General features: G+C 40.2%; 1 protein-coding gene across 1 annotated transcript in view; it reads left to right on the top strand.

Annotated features, from left to right (window-relative positions):
- The window catches only part of LOC140276737 (multidrug resistance-associated protein 1-like), a 33,996-nt gene extending 19,086 nt beyond the window's left edge, over positions 1 to 14,910 (top strand). The window contains exons 20-30 of the mRNA XM_072371539.1: positions 145 to 253; positions 493 to 700; positions 2,751 to 3,061; positions 3,142 to 3,341; positions 3,605 to 3,731; positions 3,829 to 3,930; positions 7,574 to 7,720; positions 10,354 to 10,512; positions 10,759 to 10,925; positions 12,616 to 12,810; positions 14,802 to 14,910. Of these exons, the coding sequence (XP_072227640.1) occupies positions 145 to 253; positions 493 to 700; positions 2,751 to 3,061; positions 3,142 to 3,341; positions 3,605 to 3,731; positions 3,829 to 3,930; positions 7,574 to 7,720; positions 10,354 to 10,512; positions 10,759 to 10,925; positions 12,616 to 12,810; positions 14,802 to 14,910 (1,834 nt within the window). The remainder of the gene's footprint in view (positions 1 to 144; positions 254 to 492; positions 701 to 2,750; positions 3,062 to 3,141; positions 3,342 to 3,604; positions 3,732 to 3,828; positions 3,931 to 7,573; positions 7,721 to 10,353; positions 10,513 to 10,758; positions 10,926 to 12,615; positions 12,811 to 14,801) is intronic.
- Positions 14,911 to 15,120: the final 210 nt, after the last annotated feature.

The following is a 15,120-nucleotide window of genomic DNA, read 5'->3' as shown; positions in this document are numbered from 1 at the left end:
GCGTAACATCTGCTTTCAGTATCAGTGGAGCTTGTACAAAACGCAAATAATTTCCAGTAGCTGTTGATCAGTGTTGAAGTATAAAGTTAAAGATAGTAATTTTATTTAAGACATGTGGACTGTTTGTTTGTGTGTGTGTTCCAGCTGTGATATGAGCAGCGTGAATGTGAAACTAATGGAGGTTGTCGATCAGGACTTGGACGCTGAGGATGTTGGGAAACTCACAGAAGCTGACAAGGCTCTCACTGGCAGAGTAGGTCATTCCCTTTAATTATTATAGCTATTTACATTAATGAGACTGATAATGACAAAGTTTTATAAGTTTAATATGATTAAAAATGTAGTTTTAGTCAGGAAGCAACATCTAGATGAATTTAAGCTTTGGAGGATGATGGTTAATCAGAGCTCCTGAAATTCATTATGTTTGTTTATTGTACTGTCAGATGAATACACCAGCTGTATGTGGGCGTAATGAAGCTGCTCTGTTATCAGGTGAAGCTGCAGACATACAGGGAGTACTTCAGGACTGTCGGCCTGACCTTCATCATGACCATCATCTTTCTCTGTGCCTTCCAGCAAGCTGCCTCTTTGACCTACAGCTATTGGCTGAGCCTGTGGGCTGACGACATTTCTGTAAACGGCACCCAGAGCGACCATGAGCTGAAACTGAGTGTTTTCGCAGCGCTTGGATTCACTCAGGGTTTGTTACAGCCGAACCAGTACTCAGTCCACAGGGATATCTGTGAGCTGCCCTGATGGGTCTTTTCCACAGAGTTATTGACAGATGTTTTTTAAGTTCAAAGAAGGGTCTCATATTTCAGCCATTTGTAAGTCTTTCATATCAACAAACGTATCTTTCAAGAATTGGCAGAGAATTCTGCAAAGATCTCCTTAGATAAAAGCTTTAGTTGAAATATGATGCTACGTCTAAGACTTATTACCTGCTCTGTGTCCGCCCAACCTCTGAGACCTACAGACAGGCCTTGCTGATTATTCCTAGCTCACTGTTTGTGATATTAGAGGCCCCCTGACCTTACGTAGCTTATCATTTTGCAGAAACCACTTTAGCGATCTCAGGGAGAGTTGTTTCAGCAGCAGCCTTGGCCAAGGCCGGTGCCACACTAGACCCGATATGCATTATGGATTATGATTGTTGGTTTAGGGCGAGTAGTCGTATTTCACGACTTTGTCCATTCTGGTCACATAAACGATCCATACGCCTTTGCAAAGTCACCAGCTTCTCCAAGATGTTTGCTTTATTGCGGTTAATGACCACAGTCTGAGCGCCAACAGCTCTGCCCACTGCTACAATCATGTCGGGCAGCATGGGGCCTCGGACCGCTGTCTCCAACTTCCGCATTTTCCGATACACCAGGGCAATTATCCAATCAGCAGATAGCCCGTTATCATGGTTCTGAATATGTAAAGATCCTTGATGTCCTCAACAGAGAGAATTGCACGACCCACCACTGCTCCCAGGAGTCCCTCATGTAACCAGCGGCGAACATCAGGGCAGACGGGTTCCCCCGAACCCAAGCTTCTTGTCGAGAACATTTTTTCCAATTGCAGTTGACCAATTCCATGATTTTAATTTTGAGAGCAATGCGGAGAGATGCACCAAAGTTTGAGACGAGACAGGACAAGACGTGAAGAAAAGCAGGGAAGATAAGGGAGAGGGAAGATAGGGGAGAGAAGAGAAATGCGACCGCCTTCATTGAGAGCCGGAAGAGATGAGGCAACTGAGGGGAGAAAAAACTCCCTTTTAACTGGAAGAAACCTCCATCAGAACCAGACTCAGGGTGGCCATCTGCCTCGACCAGCTGGGGGTTGAGAGGAGACAACAAACACCATAACACCATTCAAAGGATACCTGTTGAGAAGCACAAGTTAATGACAACAATAATGCCAAATGTACATAATGTCATATGAGAAATTAAAAAAGGGGGAGCAAAGTGAGGAAAGGTGTGACATATATGAGGCCCCCCAGCAGTCTAGGCCTATAGCAGCATAACTATGCTATGACTCAGGGTCACCTGAGTCATCCTTAACTATAAACTTAAGCCTAGTCTTAAAGGTAGAGAGGGTGTTTACTTCCTGAATCCAAACGGGCAGCTAGTTTCACAAGAGACAACATTGCGGGGACATCTCTGGACCATTCAAGAAGCATTTCAGGACTCTGGAGCACATTTGAAAATGGCTTTTTCTCACCCGCTTACCTCTGTTCCTCCACACTTGGGGCCTTATTTTGTAATTTGAAGTAATTTAACTGTTCAGTTCTTGAATAAGAGTTGAGATCTAATATGTGACATGTCAGATTAAACTGCTCAATTTGGATAAGCCGATATCAGTAAACTACATGTTTAATTTGAAATTAGGAGCCTGTGAAGAGCCTGTTTCATTAGATCAGGAGAGAAAGTAGAATTCTTAGAGCACATTTCAAAAGGCCTTCATGTTAGCTGTTAAAACTAATCAAAAGTCCCTTCAAACGGGACAGCACATTTACAATTAATTAAAATAGTAACTGAATGTAAAATGGTTTACAGTTGTGTTTTCTTACCTTGAAACAGCAGCTAAGCAGCAGTTATCTGTCTTGGCCAACATTAAGTTGACTTTTTTCATACAGATACAATAAGTTTAAACATAAAGGGGGGAAAATACAAACAGCTGACATGACAGTGAAGCCCAGATTTTGATACAGAGTTTGCTTCAGGACATTAATGACTGATTGAACTCTGGCTTCCATGTTCCAGGGATGGCGATGTTTGGTACAACCCTTGCCATCGCTCTGGCTGGGATTGTGGCTTCATGTCACCTTCATGCAGATCTTCTGCACAGCATCCTGCACTCACCCATGTCCTTCTTTGAAACGACACCCAGTGGAAACCTCCTAAACCGCTTTTCCAAAGAGATTGATGCTATTGACTGCATGATTCCTGAGGGGCTGAAGATGATGCTGGGCTACCTGTTCAAGCTGTTGGAGGTCTGCATCATTGTTTTGTTGGCCACACCCTACACAGGATTGGTGCTCCTTCCTCTCACATGTGTCTATGTCTTCATACAGGTAAAGGTGTTTTTTAGTGTTGTTGTTTCAGCGATTCTGTTGAAGTCTATAAATTTATCTTTTATTTTTCTTCTCTTAAGAGTTTCTACGTGGCTTCATCATGTCAGCTGCGCCGTCTGGAGGCGGTAAGCCGCTCCCCAATTTACAGTCACTTCAATGAGACGATTCAGGGCGCGGGCGTGATCCGAGCCTTCGGCGAGCAGCAGCGTTTCATCTCACATGTCAACCATCGTATTGACAGCAATCAGGAAGCTTATTTCCCTCGCTTTGTTGCCACCAGGTTAGTTCCCATTGACTTCAACTTTCACTGAAGCTGTTAAGATTTATTTTCTTGACATGTTTGTAGCATGTTATACTGTAGTTTTTGTATGAATGTGGTTTTTGCAATTGTAAAGAGTTTTGTTTTCAGGTAGTTTCCTCTGAAAAGCTCCACATATTGACACTCGGTTGTGAGTGCATTTGAATATTATTATTATTATTACATGAATATTATTACATATTATTAAACACTTTCTCTTCCCTTTTTTTAAATTATGCTGCCAGATGGTTGGCAGTGAATCTGGAATTTTTGGGGAATCTGTTGGTTTTGGCTGCAGCCATCTTTTCCGTACACAGACGGAACGAACTCAGCCCGGGAATTGTTGGATTGGCAGTGTCACACTCTCTTCAGGTTAGGCAAGGGTGATCGTTTTAGCTCTGGTAATGAATCCATTGCTGCAACTGAATCTCTCTCGCATGACATTACTGTTGCATTTGTGTTTTTGTAGGTTACAGGAATCCTGAGCTGGATTGTTCGATCCTGGACTGATGTGGAGAACAACATAGTGTCAGTAGAAAGAGTCAAAGAGTATGACAACATGCCCAAAGAGGTGAACTTTTTTATACTCTTTATTTAGTATTTTCAGTTTAAGGAAAAACTATTTCCTTGGGCAATGTATCAGAATGTGTCATGAACTGGTGGGGAGGTAGGACCCAGATGCAGTTCTTTCCAAAAATCAAAAGGTTTATTCTACTACAGGGAGCACGAACCAAAGGCGCGGCAGAGCCGGATCATCAAAAATACTTAAACATGAAAAAACACTAAACAAAACAAGGCTATGAAAAAACACTATGACTATGGCTATATTAAACAGGCTATGAGGCAGGTAACCAAACTTATCTTTTCGTGAAGGCATGAAGGGATAGTGAGGATTCTGCCGTGACTGAAAGGAAACCAGAAGACTAAATACTGTGGAGGGAGTGATCAGTGAATGAGGTGCAGCTGTGAACAATTAACCAGGTGACGTGAGTGAACCGAACGCGACAGGGTAGAAACATGACTTGAACATAACCTGAAAACATGATTAAACAAACTGTGACATGACAGAATGTAAGTGAAGGTATTACAAGTTTAATGTAGCTCGTATGCTTCTTTTTATGACGGCAAAAAAGTTCCCGTTTTATTATCTTAATTAGTTGAGACCCAAATCGATGTAATCTAAACAAAAATATAGAACCTCCCTGAATCCGTGTATCATTCGTGCATTTGTTTTTCCAAATAAAACCAAAAATAAGAAAATGAAAAAAATGTCTTTTTCTCAGTATTCGTTTCCAAAAATAACATGAAAAAAATGTATAACGACTTGTTTTTCAGTTTTCACTTTTATGCTCACATGAATAATGGAGAAAACGGATAACGAGCGTAATCAGGGTATAATCGGGGTATCTTTCGTTCTTTCCATTTTCAATTGCCGGTGAGCTGATTGATTGCGCTGTAGCTCGCGATCTGATTGGTTGTTGTTGGGTGCTTGTGCAGCCTCCCAGGCTGAGCAGCCTTACCAAACCTCTGGGTCACGTAAACCCGACCAGTTAAATATTAAATTCAAATTCTGTCCTGGTGGCCGTTTTTCCATTTCATATTTTTGATCTAAGCCTAAATGTAAAATATGAAAAAACAGGCATTTTTTAGTTTTTGGTGTTATAACAAAAAAACAAAATAACCAGTAAATTTTTCATTATTTGATTTTTGATTGGCAATTGAAGATGGTAAAAACGAATGATACCCTGATTGAGCGTTTCCGGTTTCATCCAATTTTGATGTGACCCTTCGCTAAGCCCCGCCCCCCTTAGTTACTGTTGCCACACCAGTGAAGCTTTGCGTCCTAGGGCCAGAAACATTTTTTTTTGTTTTGTTTTTGTTTTTTAAACTTTCTTTTTATTAGGTTTTCAGTTATTTTTCCAACATTAAAACCAAACACTGAACCAAAAAAACAAGAGGAAAAAAGCAAAAAAACAAAAACAGACAAACTGTTAATGAGCAGGCAGGCTGACATAGGCCAAACATTGGTGTAAAATGGAGTGATTATTCAAACAGACAATGAGTTACATTTTAAAGAATATGAAGTCCACCTTTCCCAGTACTTTATATAACATTCAACCCATAGTCTGTAAGTTCGGCTGCAGCCATTTCCTTGTAATAGCCTTCTTGCTTGCAGCCAAGAGTGTCACAGTTGGCTATAGAAGTTTATGTTATGTCACAGTTTGTTTAATCATGGTTTCAGTTATGTTCTAGTCCTGTTTTTCCCCTGCCACCTCAGTTCACTCAAGTCACCTGGTTAATTATTCACAGCTGCACCTCATTCACTGATCACTCCCTCCACAGTATTTAGTCTTCTGGTTTCCTTTCAGTCACGGGAGAATCCTTACCTCACTATCCCTTCATGCTTCCACGACAAAAGATAAGTTTGATTGCCTGCCTCATAGCCTGTTTAAGATAGCCTTAGTCATAGTGTTTTTTCATAGCCTTGTTTTGTTTAGTGTTTTTTCATGTTAAGTATTTTTGATAATCCGGCTCTGCCGCGCCTTTTGTTCCTGCTCCCCGTTTTGTAAATAAACCTTTTGATTTTTGAGAAGAACTGCATCTGGGTCCCTTCTTGCACCACGCACCGTGACAAAGAGCACTTTATAAAGATAGTTGTCCTGGGCCGAAAGTCCAACTGGGTTTTACCCAAGTACTGTGTAATAAAAGAAAAATTTACTTTTAAACACTCCCCCCTGAGCTGTCACCTTATCGTGGTGGGGGAGTTTGCGTGCCCCAATGAGTCTGGGAGCTATGTTGCCCGGGGCTCTCACTGGAGCGATTCACAGCTGAGTGTGAAGCGGCTCGGGGTCCCCCCGGAAGAGCTGGAGGAAGAGGCCGGGGACAGAGACGTCTGGGTTTCTCTGCTCAAGCTGCTGCCCCCGCGACCCGACCCCCGGATAAGCGGCAGATGATGGATGGATGGACTTTTAAACCAAAGATTGACTGAATTTCTCCTGCAAGATCCTGCCAATATGGCTGAATAAGGGGGCAGGCCCAGAATATGTGGAAGTGGTCAGCCATTGTCTGTCCACATTGTCTCCAGCATTTATCCTGTCCCTGGCAACCCCACTGTTTAGATTTCACTTTAAGAGTGACAAAAAATCTTATTAAGTTCTTCCAGCAGAATTCTCACCAGGTTTTGGAGTTGGTGTTTTTAGCCTGACCTGCCCGAATGATTCTCCAATCATCCTCAGTTATCTCCAGGCCCGGAGTCCCTTTCCCATTTCTGCTTAACCTGGAGAGAAGAACGGTTCTTGGAGTCTTGTAGTTTTTTATAAATCTGAGGTAATAAGTGTTTACTGTCTGCAGCCTTATAGGCATCGATAAATATACTGACCAAATTTTAATCATTATTTCTTTGCTTGATTTCCTTTTTAAAATAACATTCTTAAAGGACTCCTTTAACGGAGGCACAACAGGTTCACTGAAATATAAAACGCAAAATCACTCCAAAAAAACGGAGGAACAGAAACGGGCTATAGAACTTACCGTTGTTAAACTAGGGCTAAAGAATAAATGATCAAACAAAGGATATGCTCTGCAGGAGGATCTCTACACTGCAGACTCAAGGATTCTGTGGCTGTGGATTTCTGTGGATCAAAGGAGGCTAGAGTGAGGCTCATGACAGGAGGCACCACACTGGCGCAAGACAAGGGAGACGCCCTAACCCCAATTTGTGTGTCTAAATATTCTATCAATATCCGTCCTAATATTATAATTATGTTATTATGATTTATTTTTAATGTTGTAGTAAGATCTTTTGCCAATATCACGCCCAGATATTTAATTACCTTGGAATTCCATTTGATGTTATATTTTTTTCTAATTTCTCTGCCTGGGGTTCAGTGTGAGAATTTGTGTTTTTGTTATGTTTAATTTGTATCCTGAGTATTTACCGTAGTCTTTTAATATCGACATCAAGTTAGGAAAGGTCCTAACCTCCTGAAGAGGCACAATTACATCATCTGCAAAGATGTACACCGGAACTGTGCCGACAACAGGATGGATTTTATCATTGTACTGGTTTTTGTAAAAACTGGCTCTCAGACCACAAGCTTGCCACCAGATAATGTGCTATTACTTTGTGCTGTTTCTGTTTAATGTTGTTAACTTGACCATAAACTTGTAGTCGTTGCTCATTCAACTCTTCTGTCCTGACACATGTCCCCCAGGCACCATGGACCATTGAAGGCTCTTTTCTGCCAGCAAGCTGGCCAACCTCAGGAACCATCCAGTTTGAAGACTACTGCCTACAGTACCGGAAGGGTTTGGACTGGGCTTTGAAGGACATCGACATAAACATCCAGGATGGGGAAAAGGTCAGCAACACCGGGCAGAAAATATACATAATTATCAAGGTAGAGGGAGCTTTTTTTTTTTTTAGATCTTAAAAAGGCCTTCCATATTGTGAATAATTACATACGTTTACAGTACAGTTCAAAAGTCCAGATTCACTTCTCATATCTTTGTTTCCAGCTCGTTTGAGCTTGAAAGTGAATATCTGGTCTGATCTCCTTTATTCTCCAACACAGCCTGAACCCTCTGAGACAAGCTTTCTGTCATTTCTTTAAGGAGTCTTCAGGAATAGTTCTCCAGGCTTCTTGAAGGACATCCCAAAGCTCTTCTTTGGATGTGGGCTGCCTTTTGTTCCGTTCTCTGTCAGATGATCCCACACTGCTTCAATAATGTTGAGGTCCGGGCTCTGGGGAGGATTCATCCCTCCATAAGACCTGTTGCCACTGATTTTCAGTCCACTTCTTGTGTCATTTGGCACAGCTCAGCCTTTTCTCCCTGTTTCCCTTCCTTAAGAACGGCTTCTTGACAGCCACCCTTCCATGGAGACCATTTCTGATGAGGCTTGGGCCAACAGTAGATGGATCAGCTGAAGGTCCAGATGCATCTCTCAGGTCCTGTCAGGTCACAGCTGGATTTTTTTCCTCTTTCTTAAATACAGAATCTGTTGAATAAATCAATTGAAATTTCTCGAGCCTGCCTGCGTCTGCTTCCTCCTCTGCAAGCTTCCAAACATGACAACATGAACATGTCTCAACTCACTGTCCTGCTCATCGTGTCTATCCAAGACAAAGATGAATGCTAAAATAACTATTACATACTCAGAATAAGCTTTGTTAGGCAGATGAGCCATTTCTGGGAGCAGAGTAGAAGAATCACTATTCCTGCAACACCACTGCGACCATATCTGCCAAATGTTTTCCTTTCTCAGCTGTGTTGCATCACCTGTTTCCCTCATACATTTGCACAAAGTTATTGGGATTTGCTTTTTATGGTAACTGTTGCTCTTTGTTGGTTTCAAATAAATCCAGTTTTAAGATGAGATTAGTGCTATATCGGCACAAGTATTCATTCAATATTGGAGCGAAGTATTTACCACTAAATGCTCTGTATGTTTGTGTTGAGCCTTTCCATAGAACTTCCTTGTCATACAGTAATTTATCAGTAAATGTGTTTTATGGACACAAATCTGCAATAATGACATGAAAATTGTTTTGTATATGCGTTAAATGATAAATTCTGGTCAAAAATCCCTCCAAGGTTCTTCACTGTAGTGCTAGAAGCCAAAAAAATACCATCGAGAGTGATTAAATAGCTAAACAATTTCTCCCTGAATTGCTCTTGTCCAAAGATAACGATTTCAGTTTGTCTGAATTTAGAGGCAGAACATTCTGAGTCATCCAGGTCTTTATGTCTTTAAGACAGGCTTGTAGTCTGACCAACCTGTTGGTTTCATCTGGTTTCATAGATAAGTTCAGCTGAGTATCATCAGCATAACAATGGAAATTTATGCCATGCTGTCTGATAATGTTACCTAATGGAAGCATGTATAAAGTGAAAAGAATCGGTCCAAGCACAGAACCCTGAGGAACTCCATAACTTACTCTGGTGTAATCTTGTGTGAGGAAGATTCTTCATTTACAAGAACAAACTGGAATCTATCAGATAAATATGACTTAAACCAGCCTAATGCAGTTCCTTTAATCCCAATAACATGTTCAAGTCTCTGTAACAGAATGCTGTGATCGATCGTATCAAATGCAGCTCTGAGATCCAACAGGACAAGAAACAAGTCCGCTATCAGAGGCTAACAGGAGATCATTGGTAACTTTCACCAGTGCTGTTTCTGTGCTATGATGCACTCTGAATCCTGACTGAAACTCTTCAAACAGATTATTTCTATGTAAATGATCACAAAGTTGAGCTAAAACTATTTTTTCAAGAACTTTAGACAAAAAAGGGAGATTGGATATAGGTTGATAATGAGTTAACACTTAGTAGGTTTTTGAAGTCAAGGTTTATTTACAGAAACCATAAAAGTCTGAGGAACATATCCTGTCAAAAAAGACCGATTGATCAAATCCAATATGGAAGTATTGATTAAGGCGAAAACCTCCTTGAACAGTGTGTTTGGGGATTGGGTCTAAAATACAAGTTGATGGTTTAGAAGAGACTATTGTATGTAGCCATGGTCAGTCTCATATGAAAACAAACAGTAGCTTTTCTTCTATCTGTGAAATGACGGGAGTCGATTAGCATTACAGGGTATCGTCCCCACCTACTGTTTAGGAGTGTGAATAGCATGCATTCTGATCCCTTCAAAATTAAAGCATTTCTGGCTCGCGACCCACCAGTTGGGAACCACTGCTCTAAACCATTCACCTCGGACACTGTGTCAGAGGCAGGGAGATCTTATTTTGTGGGGGTTTTTTTGGAGATCTTTGCTCTTTCCCTTCCCCTTTCCCTCAGGTATACCATGTTAGTGGTGAGCGGGAAGTTTGAGAACAGACTCACTGGTACTCTTCTAATACATTCTTTTTTAACTGTAAATTGTTAGTAAAATTTCTCTTTTCTTTTGGTCTGAAGAGAAATACATTTATTTTCTGATGCATGTATGATGTCATGTGATTATTTGCTGATACATTTTATGAATGTCCAGGTGGGGATTGTTGGAAGGACGGGAGCCGGAAAGTCGTCTCTAGCTTTGGGAATTTTTAGGATTCTAGAGGCAGCCAAGGGACGAATTTTAATTGACGGGATCAATATTTCTCAGATTGGTCTCCATGACCTCAGATCCAGAATCACCATCATTCCTCAGGTGAGCTGATCAAACATTACAGTACATGTAAGTTCTGTCCTGCATGTGTAAATGTTTTATGACATGGATCTAAACCAACGAGTCTTTATGCTCTGAAAGTTTAAAAGAGTTTGCTGTCAGGTGACAGAATATTTCCACCTGTGACGAGACTGTACATTAAGTCCTAAAGCTTCCTACGGGTTCAGATTGTTTGGGCCTCAGACAGCAGCTTTGTGTCTCAGTATGTATCCTATTTCTCCTTTATAGGATCCAGTGCTATTTTCTGGCTCTCTCAGGATGAATTTGGACCCATTTGAAAACTACTCGGATGAAGATCTATGGAAAGCTTTGGAACTGGCTCACCTTAGCAGCTTTGTGTCAGCACTGCCACGAAACCTGAATCATCAGTGCAGTGAGGGAGGAGAGAATCTCAGGTACATCTATACACCTGGGAAAGGACCAATTATGATAGATTATCCAAAAAGTGCAGAGACCTCTGTATTGGGGGAGGAGCTCCTCAGGCAAAGACTCAGCAGTTCTCCTAATTTTAGAGGATTCTTTTTTATTAAAGTTGTCAGGTTTTTCTTTAGCATCAATGACAGAAAAAATACATAAAGAATAGAAAAGAACAGACAGGTTACAAGGGTTAACATCAATCTAATATTAATTCACACAAATAATGAGTTACAGCTCGTAGAATATGAACTCCACCTTTTCCAGTATTTTGTATATTGCGCAGTCTGTAATCTTAAAGAGATTAAGTTTTTCCATACGCTGACTTTCATCAACAATTGTGAACCAGTCATTTCTTGATGGTAGGTTTGTCTTTAGCCATTTGTGTAATGACCTTCTAGCTTGCTGTACTGTATAAAGGTAGTTGTACTGAGCCCTAAGCCCAACCAGGATTTTATCCACGTACAGTGCAACGACTGTTCCAAAGATTGTTCGTATTTCTCCAGCACATTCTTCCCAGTATGGTTGTATAAGGAGGGTGCAGGCCCAGAATATTTGAAAATGATACGCAATTGACTGTCCATACTGTCTCCAGCATTTATCCTATCTCTGGAAACCTTGCTGTTTAAGTTTCACAAATAATCTTATGTTCCTCCTGCAGAATTCTCACTAGGCTCTGGAGTTAGTGGTTCTAGCCTGAACCTCCCAGATATCTCTCCTGTCATCTTCATATATCCTTAGGGCAGACTCCCTCTCCCATTTCAGCTTAACCTGCGAAGTAGAATGGTTCCTGGGATTTTGTAGTCTTTTATAGATTTTTAATATAAAATATTTACTGTCTTTGGCCTTGTAAGCAAACCCTGGAAGAATCTTAAATTCTAGTCTGAATTTAACAGAGAGCCAATAAAGAGAAGCTGAAATTGGATAAATATAATATCTCCTGTTGGTTCTCATCAGAACTCTGGCTGCAGCTTGTAATAATAAAGAATTACATTAGTCCAATCTTGAAGTAACAATGTGTTCTTGGCTTTAGTGACACATACAGACACTGCCTTAAGTTCACATTGTGTAACCTCTATAGCCAAGATGGCCACAGGCCAAGAGCTGTATTTTCTGTTTGTTTCTTCCTCACATTCAGGGATTCCATAAATACAGATAGTGTTTCGCTGTGACTGAGTCTGGAAGTGTGTTACTGTTGTTTGCAGGGATTCCTGTGTCCGATTCGTTTGTCAGAGCAATTCTTCCAGGTGGAGGTTCTGCTCATCCAGATCGGCTTCCTCTACTCGTGTTATGTTTTTCAAGTCCCCCCTGTTGTCAGGGGGACTTTGTTAATCTCATTTCTGAGTTCAGTCAGCTCCTTCTTCGCATCATCACTCAATGTAGACTGGAATAAGTTCAGCTTGTTCACATGCTGAACATGTGTGTGCTTTGCAAACAGCAGCTGCACACTGTTTCTAAAGCAACAGATGATAATAATAATAATACATTTTATTTATAGGCATCTTTCTGTACACTCAAGGTCACCGTAAATAGGTTAAAAACAATGCAACACAGACAATGATAACAAAATCAGATTAAAATTTACACAGTGCAGATAACATTTTCCAAGAGCTGTTTTAAGAGAGAAGGCAGAGATGGGACATAATGTTTCTGTAATGTCATCGTCTCTAGTCTGGGTCAGCGCCAGTTGCTGTGTTTGGCTCGAGCTCTGCTGAGGAAGACCAGGATTCTGGTTCTGGATGAAGCCACAGCAGCTGTAGATCTGAGAACAGACCAGCTGATTCAGTCCACCATTCGTACTCAGTTTGACGACTGCACAGTCCTGACAATTGCTCACCGTCTCAACACCATCATGGACTACACCAGGTAACCTCTCACTGCTTTTTAGTATTGGCAGCACCATAGCTTAATTTTTTTTAAAAAGTATCTATTTTTTTATGCTATCCTCCTTGAAACAGTGTTTAGACTACTGGTTGGATTATACTGGTTGGATATTTCATAATTAAATGTGACAATGTCACATATAAAGATAACTTTAGACTTATAGAGTTATAGACTATATAGATATAACCCTGTATATACTTTTACTTATAGTTATAGCATATGCACAACAAATTTTACTGTACATTTGTAAAATATATATTTATATTTTTGCTAAAGCCCTTCTGAATGGATGCAAACTGCATTTTGTTGCTTTGTACTTGTGACATGTGCAATGACAATAAAGTTGAATTATATTCTATTCTATACTTAGAAATATAAATAAGGAGGTAGGGAAATTGTATTTTCCAGTGTTGTACAATAGCTACCAACACAGTACTGTTTATTTATAATGGGCATTTAAATCTGCTTATTTTACAAATTGAAAAAGTGAATAGCCAAATATATATTGGGTCAAGTAGTTTATATTACACAAGTTAGAGAGTAGCTAGCCCTAACCCTAACCCACATTTTCATGTCAACATCCCTCTCTGGATGCATGTTGATAAAAATTTGCTGCTTCTCTGTCCTGAATTGTATTAAAACAAACCAACTTTACTGATTGAAATGACAAAAGTGCCCTACGTGCAGCATGCTTCTACACTCGGTATAATATTTACAGACCAAACCTTCTCTCACCCAATAGCACATCCATATTAACTTTATCCACTGTTATCTATAAACCGATGACTACCCCCACTCCCCCACCCCACATATCATAAATGGAAATGTAGTGGTTATTGAAAAATCTTATGAAATACAGGAAGATACTGTTGAAAACCACCCACAATGTACAGTCATTCCTTACGGTGTAAATAAATTCTGTGGCGTCTTGCGCCTGTCATGCTCCTGTTGTGCAGAAAAGAGTAGTTGGACTCACCTTTGTGGCCTCTTATGGGGACTTTATTAACAGGAACAACATAGAAACATATTACATACACAGACTTCAAAACAACAACAGTGTGTGAAATCCTCTCACGCTTCCTGATACCATTCTGTGCATATGTGGCAAAAACCCAATCTCTGTCTGGCACCACTGTGTCTGAGATTGCCACAACATTTCAAACATTTCACCTTGATAGAAACCATTCTGACCCTAAATGATATGCGAAGTGAGCAGTGGCAAAGCCCTGTTCCCTCCCACACTCCATGTTTGTGTTTTAGTTTTCTGACTTCTTATTTCTGCTGTGGTTTAGTTATTTCTTAGCTCCTTGGTTAAGTTTCTGTTCTGTGTTCCTGTTTTCTATTTTCTTTGAGCTTTCCTTGTATTCTGTTTTTAGTTTTCATTTCTCAGTGTTAGATTCTGTTGGATTCTTGTTTCCTGTCTTTACCCCTAGATGTCCTCAGTTCTTTCACCTGTTCATTGTCCTTCAGTCTCAGCTGGGGTCCTCCGTAATATTCTCCCACTAACATTGTAACAGAGCATGTCAGATTCAAATTAAACATGAGATACATTACTACGAAATTCAAATATTTAATTTTTCAAGAATGATTCTAGGCTGACATTACAAAATGATTTATTAGTAAGGAAGTAATTATATTACTTAATTACTCAATTACAGTCAACTTCGGGGATGTAAAAGTATTTCATTACTTTTAATAAAAATGTCTTGTTTATTATCCTCCCACATCAAACCATATATATCCATTTTATAATGCTATGACTGAATGTAACTTTGTGCTTGTAAAATGTGTAAAGTGTCAGTCATATGTTTAATATGTGAATTCTGAGTGTTTTGGTAGGTCTGATTCACACTAGTAATTTTGACTCTGTTGACTTGTTTTTTTAATTTTTCCAGGTGTGGGTGATGTACTCAGGATTTGTGATTCATCCTCTTGTGTATGAGTCACTCACTTCTTGTTGTTTATATCCTCAGGGTCATTGTGATGGACGAAGGCTCAATTATAGAAATGGACTCCCCCTCTGAGCTCAGAAGACAACAGGGTCAATTCTATCATATGTGTGTTGAGGCTGGTTTGGCCTGACATGTCTTTGAAAGCAAACTATTGAAGCTGGACAGGCATATGTGCATTTAATAGCATTTTTATAGTTTTTGGTGTATTTTAGTTATTTCTACTGAATGACAATATTTGTAATTCTAACTTGAAGCAATGGTGAGAATATGTAGCGACTGGGTAGTGGTAAGATGGCCTCCCTTGCATGAAAGTTACAACACTCCAGGGGGTCCTTAGGCA

This window comes from Leuresthes tenuis, unplaced genomic scaffold (genome assembly GCF_036924035.1).
Source record: "Leuresthes tenuis unplaced genomic scaffold, fLeuTen1.0.hap1 SCAF_19, whole genome shotgun sequence".
NCBI classification, from domain to species: domain Eukaryota; kingdom Metazoa; phylum Chordata; class Actinopteri; order Atheriniformes; family Atherinopsidae; genus Leuresthes; species Leuresthes tenuis.
The sequence above is the reverse complement of the archived record's forward strand: the minus strand, read 5'-3'. Positions and strand labels throughout refer to the sequence as shown.